We start from the raw sequence: 16,916 nt of genomic DNA, 5'->3' as shown, positions 1-16,916 counted from the left end.
GAAATTTCACCACCTCTCCCCACTTGGACTTGTGTTGCTATGTTTTCTTTCAGCTTCCTTCGCCATGTTCCCGACCAATATTACCACTGATCAGTCATCTCTTCTTGCCTTGAGAGCTCACATTTCGGTTGACCCTCTACAAATCTTGGCCAAAAACTGGTCTGTTGGCTCTTCGGTCTGCGATTGGATTGGAGTCTCTTGTGGCTCTCGTCATCGTAGAGTGACTGCCTTGGACATTTCAAACATGAATCTTTCCGGCACCTTACCTCCACAACTGGGAAATCTATCATTTCTTGTTTCTATTGACATGAGTGCGAACAACTTCCATGGAGAACTACCACATGAGTTTGTTGGATTGCGCCGATTAAAACTACTTAATTTGAGCTTCAACAATCTTGAAGGAGAGTTCCCCCCGTGGATTGGTTCATTTCCTCAACTTCATCGCCTGTTTCTTAGAAATAATAGTTTCACTGGTCTTATCCCATCTTCCATCTCTAACTTGTCAAAGCTAGAAAGCATAAGTCTTTCGTTCAACCGTCTACAAGGAAACATTCCTATAGGGATTTTCAATCTTTCCTCCCTGCAAATGATTAGCCTGACGGGTAATGGCCTATCCGGAGTTCTTCCAAGTGACATGTGTTACCATCTTCCTGGACTGAATTTTCTTGGCCTATCATTTAACAAGTTAAATGGTCAATTACCATCAAGTAATTTAGCTCAATGTTCAGAACTTGGGGTGCTGTCTTTGTCTCACAATGAATTTGGAGGTTCCATACCAAAAGAAATTGGAGCACTGAAGAAGCTTGAGTTCCTATATTTGGGTTACAACTATTTAGAAGGTAAGATCCTTGCTAATTAATTCTTTCACCATGCATGGACAAAGCCAAATAGCATGTCTTGCACCATTTTTGCTCTATCTTTCCAGATTCCAACTCAAAACGGCAAAAGATAAAAGAAAAATTTAGAGCTGAAGATTGTTTTCTGCCGAATGAATTCTCAAAATGCTGCCTCAAGGAAAGAATTGTTGCCAAAGATTTTCAGAATTTTTGGTTCCTTTACAGCTAGGAAGACAAGGGATATATGCAGTAGATAAGAATATGGTCCTGATGGACAAGTTAATGGCGAAAACATATTCATATTTTTTAGTGCTCTACATAATAGCAAAAAAAAAAATTTGAAAACAAAATTAATTTTCACATGCATTTAATTTAAAATGTCTTTTTAATTCCAAAACAAGCCAATTTCAAAATGTTGAGGGGTGCCGGGATGTGGCCAATTTCCTGCTTTTGGCCCATTAATTTTCTCATTTACTTTTCTTCAAAACGTCCATCAAAGATCTAACTTGTTGATATTTATTCCATTTCATTTTTGCAGGCCAAATTCCAAAAGAGATTGGTAATTCAACTATGATTAAAATACAAAGTTTTGAATTCAACAACTTAATAGGTATGACAATTTTCTCAATGGCAGAAATTAGAGACTTATATGGTTTAATATATATGCTCAATATTATTCTGGCAGGTGTAATACCAATAGAGATCTTCAACCTCTCAAAGTTGATTGTTATGTCACTGTCACTAAATCAACTTTCAGGCAATCTTCCATCCACATTCGGTTATAGGTTTCCCAATCTAGAAGAGCTTTATCTCGACTTAAATTACTTTTCTGGAGCATTACCTAGTTCAATCTCAAATTCTTCTAAACTTCGTAGAGTAGATTTTAGTTATAACAAGTTCACGGGTCCAATTCCTACTTCCCTAGGGGACCTAAGTCTCATGGAACTGCTGAATCTATCCAACAACAGTTTAACGAGCGATTCCTCATCTCAAGAGTTGAGTTTCATCACTTCATTGACAAAATGCCAATATTTGTCAATATTGGACTTGAATGACAATCCATTGAATGGGATAATTCCAAACTCGATCAGTAACCTTTCAACTTCCCTTGAAAGATTATATGCAGCAGGTTGCAAAATCAAGGGCACCATTCCAGATGGAATAGGAAACTTCAGAAATTTGATCCTATTAGATCTATCAAACAACGAGTTAAGTGGGTCATTGCCAGCTACGATAATAGATTTACAAAAGCTTCAATACATGGATCTCAGTATGAACAAACTAATTAGCAGAGTCCCCCTGCATTTGCTCTGTGCTCTCCACAACTTGGATACAATGAACCTTGGACAAAATAAATTTATGGCCTCGATTCCAAAGTGCTTCGGAAATCTTACTTCCCTGAGGCATCTCAACCTAGGTCACAACAGACTATATTCTGCTCCACCTGAGGAAATATGGAACCTAAAAGATCTCTTGGAGCTTGACCTCTCCTCAAATCTGCTGAGTGGATCTTTGCCGTATGCTATTACGAATATGAAGATGGCAAATTGGGTTGATTTGTCAAACAATCAGTTCTCAGGTGGCATTCCTAACTCAATTGGAGATATGCAGAACCTGCAAAATCTTTCTCTAGCACACAACAGATTGCAAGGATCAATCCCAGAATCGATTGGCAAGATGTTAAGCTTGGAGTCATTGGATCTATCACATAACTTTCTCTCTGGATCAATTCCAATGTCAATGGAGAACCTTCGGTATCTCAGACATTTCAATGCCTCTTTTAACAATTTAAGTGGTGAAGTTCCTTCCAGAGGGCCTTTTATCAACTTCACTGCCGAATCCTTCACTTCAAATCAAGCCCTCTGTGGATCTCAAAGGTTTCATGTGCCCCCATGTCCAAATAATTCAGCTCACAAATTGAAAACAAAAAAGCTGCATCGAACAATTTTTATTCTACTGGGGGTGATAATAGCAGCGGGAGTCTTGTCCTTTGGATTTGTTTACCCAAGATATCGAAAGAAAGATACACTTTCCAGTGGAGCAAATTTATCCTTAGTTGCAATGCCAGAAAGAATTTCATATTTTGAACTTCTACGAGCAACTAACGGGTACAATGAAAGCAATTTGCTGGGGGCTGGAAACTTTGGATATGCTTATAGAGGTACTCTTGATGATGGTAGGGCTGTGGCTGTTAAAGTGTTCAATTTACAAGTCGATGGAGCGTTCAAGAGTTTTGACGTAGAATGTGAGGTGTTGCGCAATCTTCGCCATCGAAACCTCACAAGAGTCATTAGTAGCTGCTCTACCCCTGAATTTAAGGCATTAGTGCTTGAGTTCATGCCTAATGGGAGTCTTGAGAAGTGGTTGTATTCGCACAACTACTTTACCGATCTGATGCAGAGATTGGACATATTGATTGATGTGGCATGTGCATTGCAATATCTCCACTGTGAGTATTCAACTCCAGTAATTCACTGTGATCTGAAGCCAAGTAATGTGCTGCTGGATCAAGACATGGTTGCCCATCTAAGTGATTTTGGCCTTACAAAGTTGTTGGGCGAGGAGAACAGCATCACATACACCGAAACACTAGCCACACTTGGCTATCTCGCACCAGGTGAAGAATTTTCTCGTACAACTAAAGTACTATTTCCTCAGTCGTTTTTTGTTGCAAATTCCAAATATCAAAAATTACAACCAATTTGAGAACATAGATGAATTTTATATATTTCTTGCCTTGCAGAGTATGGGTTGGAAGGATTGGTATCAGCAAAATGCGACATCTATAGTTTTGGAATTACGATGATGGAAGTCTTCACGAGAACAAATCCCAACAGTGAAATGTTTGGTGAAAAATTGAGCCTGAAGAGCTGGGTTGCTAATTCAATGCCTGATGGATTAGCTAATGTCATCGATGCTAATTTGCTAAAGGAAAGTGATGAATACTTTGTTGAAAAGCTAAGCTGCATAGCCTCAATCATGAAAGTGGCTCTAGGCTGCACCATGGAGTCTCCAAGAGAGAGAAGCAGCATACAAGATGTTCTTGTTGCGCTGAAAAAGATCAAGCTTCAGTACATGAGTCGCCTGTGTTCAGGGACATAATGGTGCATGCATTTTCTCTAAGCAAGATTGCAACCTTCTTGATTGTCTCAGTTATAAATTTGCAGGGCGGAGAAAAATCTCAACAAGATTAGGCCAAGTAAGAATAGCATTTAACCAGTAGACTAGGCAATTATGCCCTATATAATAATAGATCTGTTTAACTGGTACCTATGGGCACTCGTTAAGATGTATTTCGGATATTATATTTTAAAAAAGTGTATAAATGCAAGGAGATTAATTAGAGAAAGTGTATAAAAAAGTAGTAATTATTAGTATGTGTATACATAGTAAGTTGGATGAAATGTAAGTGTCTTAACGAGTGTCCATAGAATATCTGTTAAAAAAATCCTATAATAATTGTTTTCTTATTTTTTTTTCTTTGCACCTGATTGATCGCCCTTAATTTGTAATAATAAAGTTATCTCACAATATTCACCAATCCCATTATGGGTACCTAAGGACTTGTAATCCTTTTCATGGTGAGTCATTACTGAATCCATTTCATGCATAATAAAACTACTTTTGAGCCATAGATGGAAAAATAAATAATAAATAGTGTGTCAAAAAAGTTGCAATTAGTAGGTAAAGGGATAGGTTGCAAATAGGGCCATTCCTTTTTCCAAATTTTGAAACATTTAAATGCACAAGTTTGGGTCAAAAATATAACTCATTTTCGTGTCTGGCTCAAAAGGATAAATTAAGGTTGCAAACGAATTGAGTCACTCGTGATCGAAGTCCAAGCTCGACCGAACTCGGTTAACATCGAGGTCGAACTGATCAAGTCAAATTCAAACTTAAATTCGAGTTCAAAAATATTAAACTCGTTAACTCACAAGGGGCTGGCTCGAACTCGATTATATATTTTTTATTTTAATAATAAAATTACATATATATTCCTAATATTTTATTATTTGTTAAAAAAATTATTATTTTATTTATTTTTAAAAAAATAAAATAATTATTTTTATTTTATTAAACTCGAGCTCGAGCTTTATATTTTGAGGTCGTCGAGCTCGAGCTCGAGTTCGAGTATCATAAACTTTTATTTTTTTGAACTCGAGCTCGAGCTTTATATTTTGAGGTTGTCGAGCACGAGCTCGAGTTCGAGTATCATAAACTTAGGTTGAGACTTGACTCAATTGAATCAAAACTCGATTCGACTCGACTCATTTACACCCTTAGAATAAACTATGAATATTTTGATATCACATACCTACATTTCCCACGACCTTTTAGGCTTTGTTTGGGACTACAGTACTTTTGGTAAAAAGTATTTTTAAATACTAAAAGTACTTTTAAAGTATTTGAAGAATATCATCTCATAAAATTAGGAGTAGAGCTTTTGGTATTCAAAACACTTTTAGTAAAAACTCAAATTTGGTGCTTTTAGAGTAAATTTTGTGATTTAAAAAACAAAATGTCAAATTTAATCATCTTATCCTATATTATGAACCAAATAAAGAGATAAACACTTTTAAAAATTTTCAAATTACACATTATCTAATACAATAAGTACTTATTGAATTATGTCTCCAACAATATGTTTAAAAGCACTTAGGCAGCTGATAAATACTTTTATTAAAAGCTCCACTAAGAAAATACTTTACAATAAACTACCGTAACCCCAAACGGACCCTTAGTATTACTTATTGGGATAGGGGTTTACATTATTACAGCACTCAAAATATCAGGGGCGCTACACAAAATTGTCAGAAACCTGAAGGGAGGTTTACAAAATTATCCCAACTACAAATTTTGCAACCGGGATTAGGCACTCTAACAGAAGTACAAAATGTGCCACATACAATATCATAGATTATATTACCACTTAATTAAGAGAATCTTCTTTAGAAGAAAAAAATACAAACAGAGCAATTAGCCTCTTCCAGCATCTTGGATGACTTTATGATGTTTCCTAAGCAACAAAAAGGCCCTCCACAATCATCGATATGGCGCCACACCAAGCAGTGAGTCCAGGCCAGACAACTGACAATGAAAAAAACTGTAAACTGACTCAGTCGTCATTGCAGCAATTCGAACCACAACACCTCTTCCCTGCGGAAAACAGGGCGTTGACATGTCCTCAAATGAAGAATGTAACAATTTAGTTAAACAAAATTTGACGCATGAAACAATTTGTACAAAAGCTAAATTTGTCTGACTTGATGATGACAACGTAGAGATGGAATTTTCACTACACCAATGTCAGAATAGAGGAATCAGAAATTTCAGAAGCTATGCCAAACATTCTTACAGAAAATGTTACTTCAGTTTAAGAAAAGAAGCATTTTTTACAATGCGGAGTTCAAGAGAAAGCATGACTAAAAGGTGGAAAGCTTGTCAATTGTCAAGTCTAACCATCTGTGCATGTAATGGAGACAGGCAAAATTTTGACGAGGCAGATTTAGGCTATACATAAATCAAGCTTCCACAAGGCATAAGATGATCCATGAAAGATTAACATATAAAAGGAAAAAAAATAGCAAAATCATGTCGTGTCACCCACTGATTAGCATAAGATTCTCAAAGAGCTATCCAAAGACATTAAAAATTCCATGAGGATCTTCAAGCGTATATGACACGACTAGTAGAAGACCCTGACTGCAATTGTAGACGTAAAGCCTTGCAGATTAGTCAGTGGTATTAAACAAGCAACTAAAATAAAATTTCCTTGGAACAGAACCTATTGAATATTGACTGTAAAAAGAGCCTACCAGTGCAAGAAAACTAACACCCATGTGAAAAAAATCTACCTTTTGACCAAAGACGCTGCAGGAGGCCAAAAAGCTGGGTCTGGTCAAGAAAGGATTGTCATCGATATCTCCATATCGTCCAGAGCTACCTGAAGGAATACGAAATTGCTGAGACATCAAGTTTTTCACATTTTCCTGAATTTGGTCTTGAATGAACTTCAGCTTTGGCCCAAAATTAAAAAGATTTGTAGTCTCTCAGAGTAATGGAAAGGAAATAATCATGTAAAGAATAAAAGCACTGGTTACATTAATTCATCGAGTCAATGCATACCCCAAAAGTATAACCATCGCAATTACTTGATAATCTTGCATCCTTTCAGCAATACTGTTATACCTTCCCTGCTCTAGCAATATCTGTGATCAAAGTAAAACAATCTGAGCTATTTAAATGAGAAGGATAACCATCATCTAATTAGTTCAAAGACGAGTTAATCTTGTAGAAGGAAAAACTTCAGAGAAGAGAGCTGAATTAAAGGTAACCATTCTTGGATCAACATTCTCTAATTAGTTTAGATGTAAAGAAAACAAAATGAGTTTGTTTTAGAGTCGGATGTATAGAAAATACCGAAAGCAAGAGTCTCCCAACACAAGGGAGTCAAGAAACCCAAATACAGAGAGCATTCTGAGACTTCACCAACAACTAATGATTATTCATGCGTGAAAAGGAAAACAAAAGATTCCTGATAGAGGAAAAAAAATTACCTAAATGATCTCCATGTTGAAGACAATAGAAGACTGGGTAACATAACACCTGTGCATGCCAAAGTGCTAGATGATCTTTAAGCAAGCCAAAGTTCAAAAAGTGCACCAAAGTTCCAAGTAAATCAGTTTGAAGATCTGAAGCTTGTATCTCCATGAGATGTTTGCATTTGATTATTTCAACTAATATCAACATTAATTGCTATGGAGAAACACATTCTCCAGGCTCAGTCCATCAGAATAAAGCAATTTCATCCAAAAGATCTTTTTTTTTTTTTTTTGGGAATTCATCTCAAAGATGTTTCCTATCATTAAGGCATCTAATCGACATTTGCTCAAAGTTGTTTGACAAAATTAATTTACCATGTTCCTGGAAACTGCAGTTGCCATGATTACAATATTCTATTGTCCAACATGACATATATTCCCAGGATTAAGGCCTGTATATGCATAAATTGACTAAAAGGACATTAAATGACCACAGGTTGAAAGCTCGAAAGCAATTAAAACAAAAAAAAAACAACATTCTACATAAATCTAAAGATATTCAAGATTGACATGAATCTATTGCAAGCAATAGTTCAAAAAATAAAAATTTCTTATAAGATTAAAATACTTCAGTTTCACCACTCTCTTCAATATCACACGCTTAGTATACAATGATGCTAGCATAGTTAAAAAACATGGCTTGAGGATGACAATACCGTGTCAAGAAACAAAGGCTCATCAGCTTCTAAAAAATGTTGTTAGTGCTCTTGTAAAGTTCAAAGTCCCACTTTTCACCTCTTCCATAGCGGCCACTAGTTATCCAATCAACAATGAGCAAGCTGGAGCTGGGAAACACTTTGAATACTTGAGTTTGAGAATACTTTGCAGTTGAAAAGCATGTAACTGGATCTGGAATCACAGCCAAAAGTGCATCACTTCCAATTCTTGCCTACTGTGCGGCACAAAAAAGCCGCTATTACCAATAGCTTTAAAACTCAGGAAAGATATTGTATAAGATAAGTAGGATACTAGATTATACAAACTTGGCTTGAGAAGCTAAAGTACTCTTCCCCAGTAACACTATTTTTTGAAGCAGCAGAATGAAACACCCAGGTTTTTACAGCCATAATATCTTTTTTTTTTTGGTCCAAAACAAGAACAAGCCAAGATGAAAATTCCATCACTATGTCAGCACAGACAATTCATAGCCATGCACAGTACTTTTTTTTTTGGTCTCGGAACTATCTTACTTCCACCCGTTGCCTATCAGAAAAATTTGCATGCATTAAGTACTACATTCTTCGTATTTCAGATCCAATGGTAAATCCAAGAGGTGATTTAAAGATAACAAGGGGCTAAGAGAGTCTATTAAAGGTTCATGAAAAGTAATACAAAGAAAATGAAGGAAGCAGTTTAGACAAAGATTTTACTACTAACTTTTTATTCGAATTTTGATATTGTTGATCAAATTAAGCTAGGATGAATCTTATTACCTCTAAGTCAGACATCCTCGTACTACTTATTTGCAGTGAATCTAGATTCCAGATTTCCAGCAGGTACCTTATTTCATGAGGTGAAGTTTTAGGTGTTCCTTTAGGAATGGTAGAAAAGCGTTGTAGAATAATCTAGCAAGTTTTTGTATCAGGGTCCTTATCTATAGATTAGCTTTTAATAGTTTTAATGTTGTATGACTCATGTGCTCTTTCAATAACTTGCAAAAGGGATTCGTATGGCCCTTGAATGCTTGACCTAAACTTGTAATACATCCTAGGATTTCTTCTTATTGACCATCTTCTCTTCTAAACTGTACAGCTCTAATCAAAATCCTTATTCTAGGTGTCTTCTAGCTTTCACGTCCTCTCTCTTCCACAAGTTCAGATTATTCTGTCCCAACCTCTTACACTTCAAAATCAAACCATCCCCTCCATCCCAAGACAAACAAAGTTCAAAACCATTATTAGCAGCTTTAATTCCAGGCTTCCTCAAGTAGATCTACTTCATGATGTCCGAAGAAATAGACCATTCAGGACTAGAAACCTTTTCTGGTGAACAGATCTAACAGGAACTATGAAGTGTATCCCAATAAACAAGTGAGACATCTGGACAACTTGAGTGTGTCCATAATTTCTATAAAAACAAATTGGCCCATCTCATGAATCAGGTTTCCCACATCAAAATTTTTAAAGTAAACATAATATGATTTAAGAAAATAGCACTTTCCCCCCTCTAGCACTTTTATTGATTAAAAAGATGCAAAACTTAGCTTCAGAATAATGTTGGCAACATAATGCTAGTAACAAATATGTTGGTAACACAATGGTACTAGCAAATTCTCAAAAGAAAATCAAGTGCACATAAAACTTGTACAATTCTGCAAGCATCAGGAACAGCTGAAGAAACTTTGAAGGCAATCAAAAGCAAACACCATCTGGAAAAGCATTTCATGTACGAGATCATTGAAAACGTTTCTTGATAATTACTACCTTTAATTAGGTGACAGACATGTTCAACTCCAATCCCAAATTAACATGTCAAATGCAGCCTAGGTCCAATTTTCCTTTATACTTTTTGACCAATCTAGACTCCACGGTGACAAACAAATCACTGTCGTGGGGAAACTGTTAAAAGTTATACCAGACATTATCAAACACAAACACCAATAAATGCTGAATTAGCTTATTCATCAAGCAAAATGGCGATTACCTCCAGGACTTGTTCAGAGCACTTTGATTCCACAGATTTGTAGACCCATATGCCAATAGTGTAGAACAAATTAAGCAAGCATCATCAAAAACGAAAGAAAAATAAAGCATTACAGAGTCCAACAATACTTAATAGCAAACGCAAAACAAAAACCATAAGATGGAACATAGCATCAAAGATTTGACCTTTGTTGAAGCTTGAGTGGTCAACACTGTGGTGCACCCATCACCAACTGAAATATCAAACTTTATAGAATCACCCTATTTATACATACAACAAATTTAATCACTCAAATCAAAACATAGAACTATTACAGACTATTCAACTATAAACAAAAAACAGAAACGCACAAAAACCATACACATCTCTTTATGCAGGGAAATGGACAGTGTGCATGCCGACACAATTCCACCACCATCAATGATAGTGTAAATCCAAACAGCGTCAGCTTGAGAAGGACCCACCTGCCAAAACCACCATAAAAATGAAAACCCATATCAAGAATCAAACGTTCTTTCTTGTATGCCAATACAATTACTTCAGAATGTTTTCCGCTATAGGCATCAATAGGGAGGGAACCTTATTGGGGATGATGAATTTAAGAGGATACTTTGAGAAGCAGTGAGTAGCAGTTGACTTTCCACCTGCTCTCTCCACTACCACCTTTCCCGTTTCCATCTCTGTCCCGGATTCTGTCAAAGGTTCAATGTCCAATTCCTGTTGGGAATTTTAAGGTGGACTTACAGCAATTTCCTCCTTGTAATTTTAAGGTGGGAAAGAATTGGTTAATTTAAACTACACCCCCTTTGTTTTTGGAAGAACTATCCTTAGACCCTAAAGTTTCGAAGAAAAATTGTTGTACACCACTGATTTGACATTTCTTACTATTGGACAGCATAGTCCCCTGAGTTTAAGGGCTCATTTTGTTCAATGGACTCATGTCTGGATTTGCTAATTTAATGTCCATGTAAAATAATTATCCAGTGACTACAGGAGAATCTTTGAACCATATAATAAAGGATAAATTTTCTATACACCTACAATATATCTACATTATTTTTGTTAGATATATGATAATTGATAATTTTATATAATATGTTATACATCTAACCATGACTCTATATACACAGTCACTATAACATAAAATTAACTCTACAATAAAATTCCAATTAAAACTCACTTACACTGTCAATATGTATAAAATTAACTCTATAATAAAACTTCAATTACAACTCACTCGTTTTTGTATTGATAATGTAAGCCCACTGATCAATTCTAATATGAAATAAGCTTCCACAAGGCCTCAATTAACTCAAATCTACTCTACCTATCTTTACTTGCTTATCCACCATACAATTGGATCATTATAAACCAATCCAAACTAAACTCAGCACAAGGATGTTTACCTTCTCCAATATATAACTAGAATAAGTATTTTAAACAAACTTATGTTTTTGTACTCTATTTGTGTGTTTGTAAAAACGCAAGGGTGAGGAGGGCTTCTCCACCTTTGCATTAGTTTTGAAAATAAATAAAGAAGATGAGGAGGATTCATCTCATGTTCTTTGAAGTTGTTAACTTAAAAGTTTAGGTCCATTTAGATTATTATTTTTTGGGATGTTTTAAAACAATTTAACTATAGCTGTGTTTGTTAAAAACATACAGCGTGATATTTTTGGGGTATTTTTAGCGAATTTTTTTCCTTTTGTTCTTTGAGATTTTGCCATTTTTTTCCCTTTCCTCCACTACCTTACTCTACATTCGCCTTGCTACTTTTCCATTTTTCCCTCCTATTTCTGCATTCTTTCCCTCTTTCCTGCCATCTCAACTGATCTCCTCTCTCCTTTATCCTCCCCTTTCCTCTCCACCTCTTTTTTCTTACCCTCTACATTTTTCCCCATGTCCCCGCCTTTCTTTAGAATCATCTCTCATCATTTTTCCTTACCCCCTATCCCCTTTCCCTCATGTTCTTTCTAGTTTGGTCATAGAACTTTACTATATATAAATCTTGTGAAGAGTGAAGGGAAAAACTATATGTACATGAATCTTTTGAAGAGTGAAGGAAAAACAAACTATCTATATAAGTATTAATGTAGCATACTTTGTCTAGATATTAATAATGGTAATAAATAATCAAACAAATAATAGTAATAAATATCATAATCAAAGAGCATTAGAAAGAGGAAAGAGTGAGTTGATTGATAAAAAATAAAGTTATTAATATAAATTTTTATAAGGTAATTCATTAATAGATTGGAAGAAATTGATTATAGAAAAGGAATTGCAAAAAGGATTCTAATCAATTGATACCAAAAAAGTAAAAGAATAAAATGCATAAACAAACATAACAAACATATTTTTTTATAATTTATTTATCATGTGGTCTAAAGATAAAACGTCCACTTAGTAGAATATGAGAATAACTCACCGAAACTTAGTGACTTATATCTAATGAAGATTGTCCTAACATAATATGACTATTTCTTTATTTTCTTATTCTTCTACTAATGGTTCACAAACATTTGAGCGACTTTAATCAATATGCAAGTTAATTCATATAGAATTTTATGAACAAGAAAAATTTCTTGTGTTTTAGCTAGATTGTATCTACTTTAACTTGTATCAATCAGATAAAAGGTATTATAGATATACCATTTCATGACCTAATTTGAATAGACTATTACTGTCTATAATGAATTATAAATTTTTGTATTGCCAAAACTATTTCACTCTTCGCATTTTTATCACCATTTTATTATGAATATCACAAGATATAAAATCACTTTTGCTATGTTATGCCAAATATTTTTAAAATTTTCCAAATAAGAAAGCTTCCACTAATTTAAAACATTTGTCTAGAAAAGAATTTGCTTATATCTATCTAAGGGACATATGTGTAATATATGATATGACAATAAATAAATTACTCTTTTTTATAGTACAATATCTTTCGTTACTTCTCTATGAAAGAAATTTTGTACTTTTATTGCTCCTTTATTAAATTAAAATTTTTATATTATCTTTATTTTTAATTATCACTATTATTCGTTAGCAAAATTGTTCAAAATTTTTTCTTTTTATATAATTCCTAACTTAGATTACTAATTTTTTATGTCAAAATAGGTAACATGTTCCTCTTATTCTAATAGTTTTATAAGTACAAAGAAGTCTTATGAGATAATTATATAACTTATGTACTTCTCCAACAGGTATAGAATTTTTGTCTATAAGGAATTTTTTATGTACATTTTAAAACTACAAGGTAATTTCTAGGGTTAAACATCTTTTATAGCGCAGCTCAAATTTATGCAAATTAAGGAAAAAATGAGAAATTCATCAAAGGCAATTTATGCTATCAGCGACGTAGATCAAAAGTTTGATCAAATTAGTTTCTTTAAGATTATTGAAGATGGAGTTAATATTGAAAAAGTGGTAATCTTTAATTTATCATCTTAAGATACAAATTTACATCATTCATTAGTTGTGATATACGTTGATATTTCTTTGGCAATTACTTGCTTATATCATTATTTGTTGTTATTTTCATTTATTATATAATCTTCAAAGAATCTAGTACATATCAAAAATTTATTCAAATGATATTTATTATAAGATTGGTTAGAAAATAAACTTATAATTCACTCAAACTGGACCAGCTTTAGTGATTTAATTATTGCAATTTTTTCTCAAAAAGAACAAATTGTATATTGAAAAATCGAGTTGGCTAATAGTAGAGATTCTTGGCATGGGCCTTTTTGAAATTTTAGAGTTGATTTGCATACATTTCCTTTTTAAGTTTAAGGTAGAATACAATCAATTAATAGTTATTCTATGTGAAATTTTTAAAAATAATTTATACTTAACATTAATATATGGCTATGCGTATAATTCTTTCTATTTTTTATTATTTTATTATTTACTCCACATACACACGTGTGTGTGTATGCATATATATAAACACGCACATATGCATATATGTATATTCCAGTATAAACACATATCTTTGTATTAATCAAGTTAAATAAATTATTAATCTATTAACAATGACTGACAACACATAAATTGTGTTTAACAACTAAGATGGTGTTACATGTAATAAATTAAATGCTAGCTAACTTTACTCTTTTTGTGCTAAAATAGTATAATACGATTATAAATCATTTTATCGTGTAATATGCCATAACAACTCGATTGGTTAACCAAAACAAAGTAAACAAATATGTGCTTTTTTTGTTTAAATATTTAGCACATATATGGCATATTGTATCTTTGATCTTCAAAAATATTATTATAACTATTCAACTATCCATTTATTTATATTAGCTAATTTAGTATATTTTCTTTAAGTTTTTTTAACTAAGTTCATTCCCCCTGAGCGTTGGAAGAATATACGAGAAAGGGCATCCAATACTATAATTCTAAATGGTCCTTTTGGTGGTCGTTGGGTTGTTAAACTATTTTGGTCCAAGAAAAAGATGTTTCTAGATAAAGGTTGGAAGAAATTTTTGGCAGATCATTCTTTAAAAAATCGTGATTGGCTACTGTTTACGTATTGTGGAAGTTTAACTTTTGATGTACAAGTTTTTTTTTTTTTTTTTTTTTATCAAAACTGGCTAGAGAAAATCAAAACTAAAGCACAAGTTCTAGGCCCATCTTCATAGAAGAAATCAAGACATATTTTTTGCTATGGACTGTCATAACTCTACAAGTTTTAGGGTCTGTTTGGTTGGAAGTAAAATGTTTTCATTGGGAAAATATTTTCCGTGGAAGTAATTTTCCATGAAAATCATTTCCCTTTCATCATTTTCAGGTGTTTGGTTAGCTTATTGAATATATTTTCTTACTTCATTTTTCTGGTGTTTGTTTAACTTTTGAAATATTTTTACTTTTATCTCTATCTTTACTTTCTACACATTATAACTACATACTTCTTCCCATGCAAAATAAGAAAATTTATCTCATTGTTTAACTTTAAAAAATCTTGGAGAAATGTATATATGAATAAAAAATATCTCCTTAAGCAATAAACAAATTGCTGGTCATTTAGTGTCAAATATCAATCACATGCAATGCTTATTGTGACATATATCTTGCACTTTCATTGCTGAAAGTTCTCTAGAAAAGAATGTCCCTTTCATCATTTAGTTACTTCAATTTTCAATTTACTAGTAGTCTCTTATTTTCCTCATATTATCGTAAACTAATCACCCAACTCATAATCTAATCGACTTTTTTTTTGGTTGGATTTTTATTTGAAGAAGACCCCATTTCTGTAGAAGTAAATAGTCCTAATCAAGAGGAATAAGGTATATACTCCAAGTAATTATGTTCTGTTTTTAATCTTTACATACGAATAAAATAATACTAGTGCTATTAGCATACTCTATGGGGATGTGTTACAAAATAGACATGTTATTATTGTAAGTCTTTTCTTTTTTAATGTAAGTATTTATTATATTAAATGTCAAAATGGAGGAAACAAGTAAAACTAACAAAAGTGTACACACACACATATATAGCCACTGGGATTAGCCTAGTAGTCAGAAAAGAACTCTTAGAGTTTTCTTCGCTATCAGGTTCAAGGTTTAAGGTTCAAATCTTATGCTTGATAATTGGGAGGAAAACATGGCTAAATTGTATAGATTTATTCACGTATAAATGTTTATTCCTTTATTTTCTTGGACTTTATGCAATAAGAAGATGCTAAATGCTGAGCTTTATCAAATTTTCTGTTTAACTTTTCTAACTCTTTTGGTTATATTAACAAATGGAGAAGAAGAAAAAGAATTCAACTTTACCAAAGAGAATTCGATCATTAAAATTGGCAGTTTTGATCCATTATCTATAAAATCACATAACTAATCAACCTAATTAATTGAATTGTGATTTTATTATGATATATTAACAAACTAATATTGTTTGTGTTTATCAACAAGTATATAAAATTGGTTTTGAATTATCTAGATGCCACATGAGTTTTTTCTTTATTGGGTTTTTTACAATCAGAATTTTGGTACATATTCTATACAATACACTATTTATATATTAAAGAGTAAAGGTTTTTTGAAGGTGGTTTTAAAGTTAACCATAAATTATCAACTGCATAAAATTAATGTTTGCCATTTTGTTGATTTAAGTTGGTGATTGTAGTAAACATTCAATATCATGTATGAAGAAATCAAGTAGAAACAATCAACACTATATGTCGTATACCCATATTTTTCTTGCTTGAGTGAAAACAAATTTTGTTCAATGCCTTTAATATAAAAGAAATTCGATAAAATAGTGTAAGCCTATAGTAAAATGAGTAAAACAATTACCTCAGACAAAATTAAAAACACGTGGTTCAGTAGATTTACCTCTATTCTACCACATACATGAAATCAAGTGTAAAGAAAAACCATGCAATAAATTTGGCATGTTATAGTAGATTATCATTTTTTAAAGTACTTTAAGTTTTGCTAAGTATATTTCTATTCCCAAATTTATAGTACATCTCTTAATAGCGTCAATATAATGTGCCTATCATTGAAAAATGATTGATTTTAAGCTCTAAACTCTCAATTATATTGTAATGTTAAAGGCACTTATGTATATGTTTCCTTTGAACATGATGCAGAAAGCAAAAGAATTATTCAGAGAAAATATATGCAAAGTCGGAGTGCAGCATCAATTCAAAGTCTAAACAGAAAAAGGGAAAATATATACTGCCAATTGGAAAAAATGGTGCAAAGAAATAAGAAAGGAAGATTACTTAAAGAAAGAGTACAACGAAGCAAGTATTGCATTTGACTTCTATTAACTTTGCTCATGTGTTGAGTATTAAAGCTAGATT

General features: G+C 33.0%; 2 protein-coding genes across 17 annotated transcripts; one reads left to right on the top strand and one right to left on the bottom strand.

Annotated features, from left to right (window-relative positions):
* Positions 1 to 4,318, top strand: LOC113709404 (uncharacterized). 2 transcript variants are annotated; one of them, XM_072066551.1, is made up of 4 exons: positions 1 to 839; positions 1,375 to 1,446; positions 1,522 to 3,453; positions 3,580 to 4,318. In XM_072066551.1, exons 1-4 carry the CDS (start codon positions 65 to 67, stop codon positions 3,936 to 3,938), a joined length of 3,138 nt encoding a protein of 1,045 aa, XP_071922652.1. In that variant the 5' UTR covers positions 1 to 64; the 3' UTR covers positions 3,939 to 4,318. The 2 variants fall into 2 exon arrangements, with proteins under 2 accessions (XP_071922652.1, XP_027087959.2); XM_027232158.2 differs by having other exon boundaries at positions 1,375 to 3,453.
* A 1,161-nt stretch (positions 4,319 to 5,479) lies between these two features.
* On the bottom strand, positions 5,480 to 10,891 carry LOC113709409 (urease accessory protein D-like). 15 transcript variants are annotated; one of them, XM_072066451.1, is made up of 9 exons: positions 10,661 to 10,888; positions 10,432 to 10,545; positions 10,267 to 10,341; positions 10,082 to 10,102; positions 8,095 to 8,287; positions 7,394 to 7,442; positions 6,963 to 7,045; positions 6,692 to 6,780; positions 5,480 to 5,993 (listed from the first exon to the last, which is right to left on the bottom strand). In XM_072066451.1, the coding sequence occupies exons 1-5, from the start codon at positions 10,757 to 10,759 to the stop codon at positions 8,195 to 8,197; spliced, it is 402 nt and encodes a 133-aa protein (XP_071922552.1). In that variant the 5' UTR covers positions 10,760 to 10,888; the 3' UTR covers positions 5,480 to 5,993; positions 6,692 to 6,780; positions 6,963 to 7,045; positions 7,394 to 7,442; positions 8,095 to 8,194. The 15 variants fall into 15 exon arrangements, 11 of the variants coding, with proteins under 11 accessions (XP_071922552.1, XP_071922548.1, XP_071922555.1 ...); XM_072066447.1 differs by having other exon boundaries at positions 8,095 to 8,327; positions 10,661 to 10,878; XR_011821560.1 differs by lacking the exon at positions 7,394 to 7,442 and having other exon boundaries at positions 8,095 to 8,330; positions 10,443 to 10,545; positions 10,661 to 10,874.
* Between the last annotated feature and the right edge of the window lie 6,025 nt (positions 10,892 to 16,916).

This window comes from Coffea arabica, chromosome 9e (genome assembly GCF_036785885.1).
Source record: "Coffea arabica cultivar ET-39 chromosome 9e, Coffea Arabica ET-39 HiFi, whole genome shotgun sequence".
NCBI lineage: Eukaryota > Viridiplantae > Streptophyta > Magnoliopsida > Gentianales > Rubiaceae > Coffea > Coffea arabica.
This window is presented reverse-complemented; position numbering and strand designations above follow the sequence as displayed.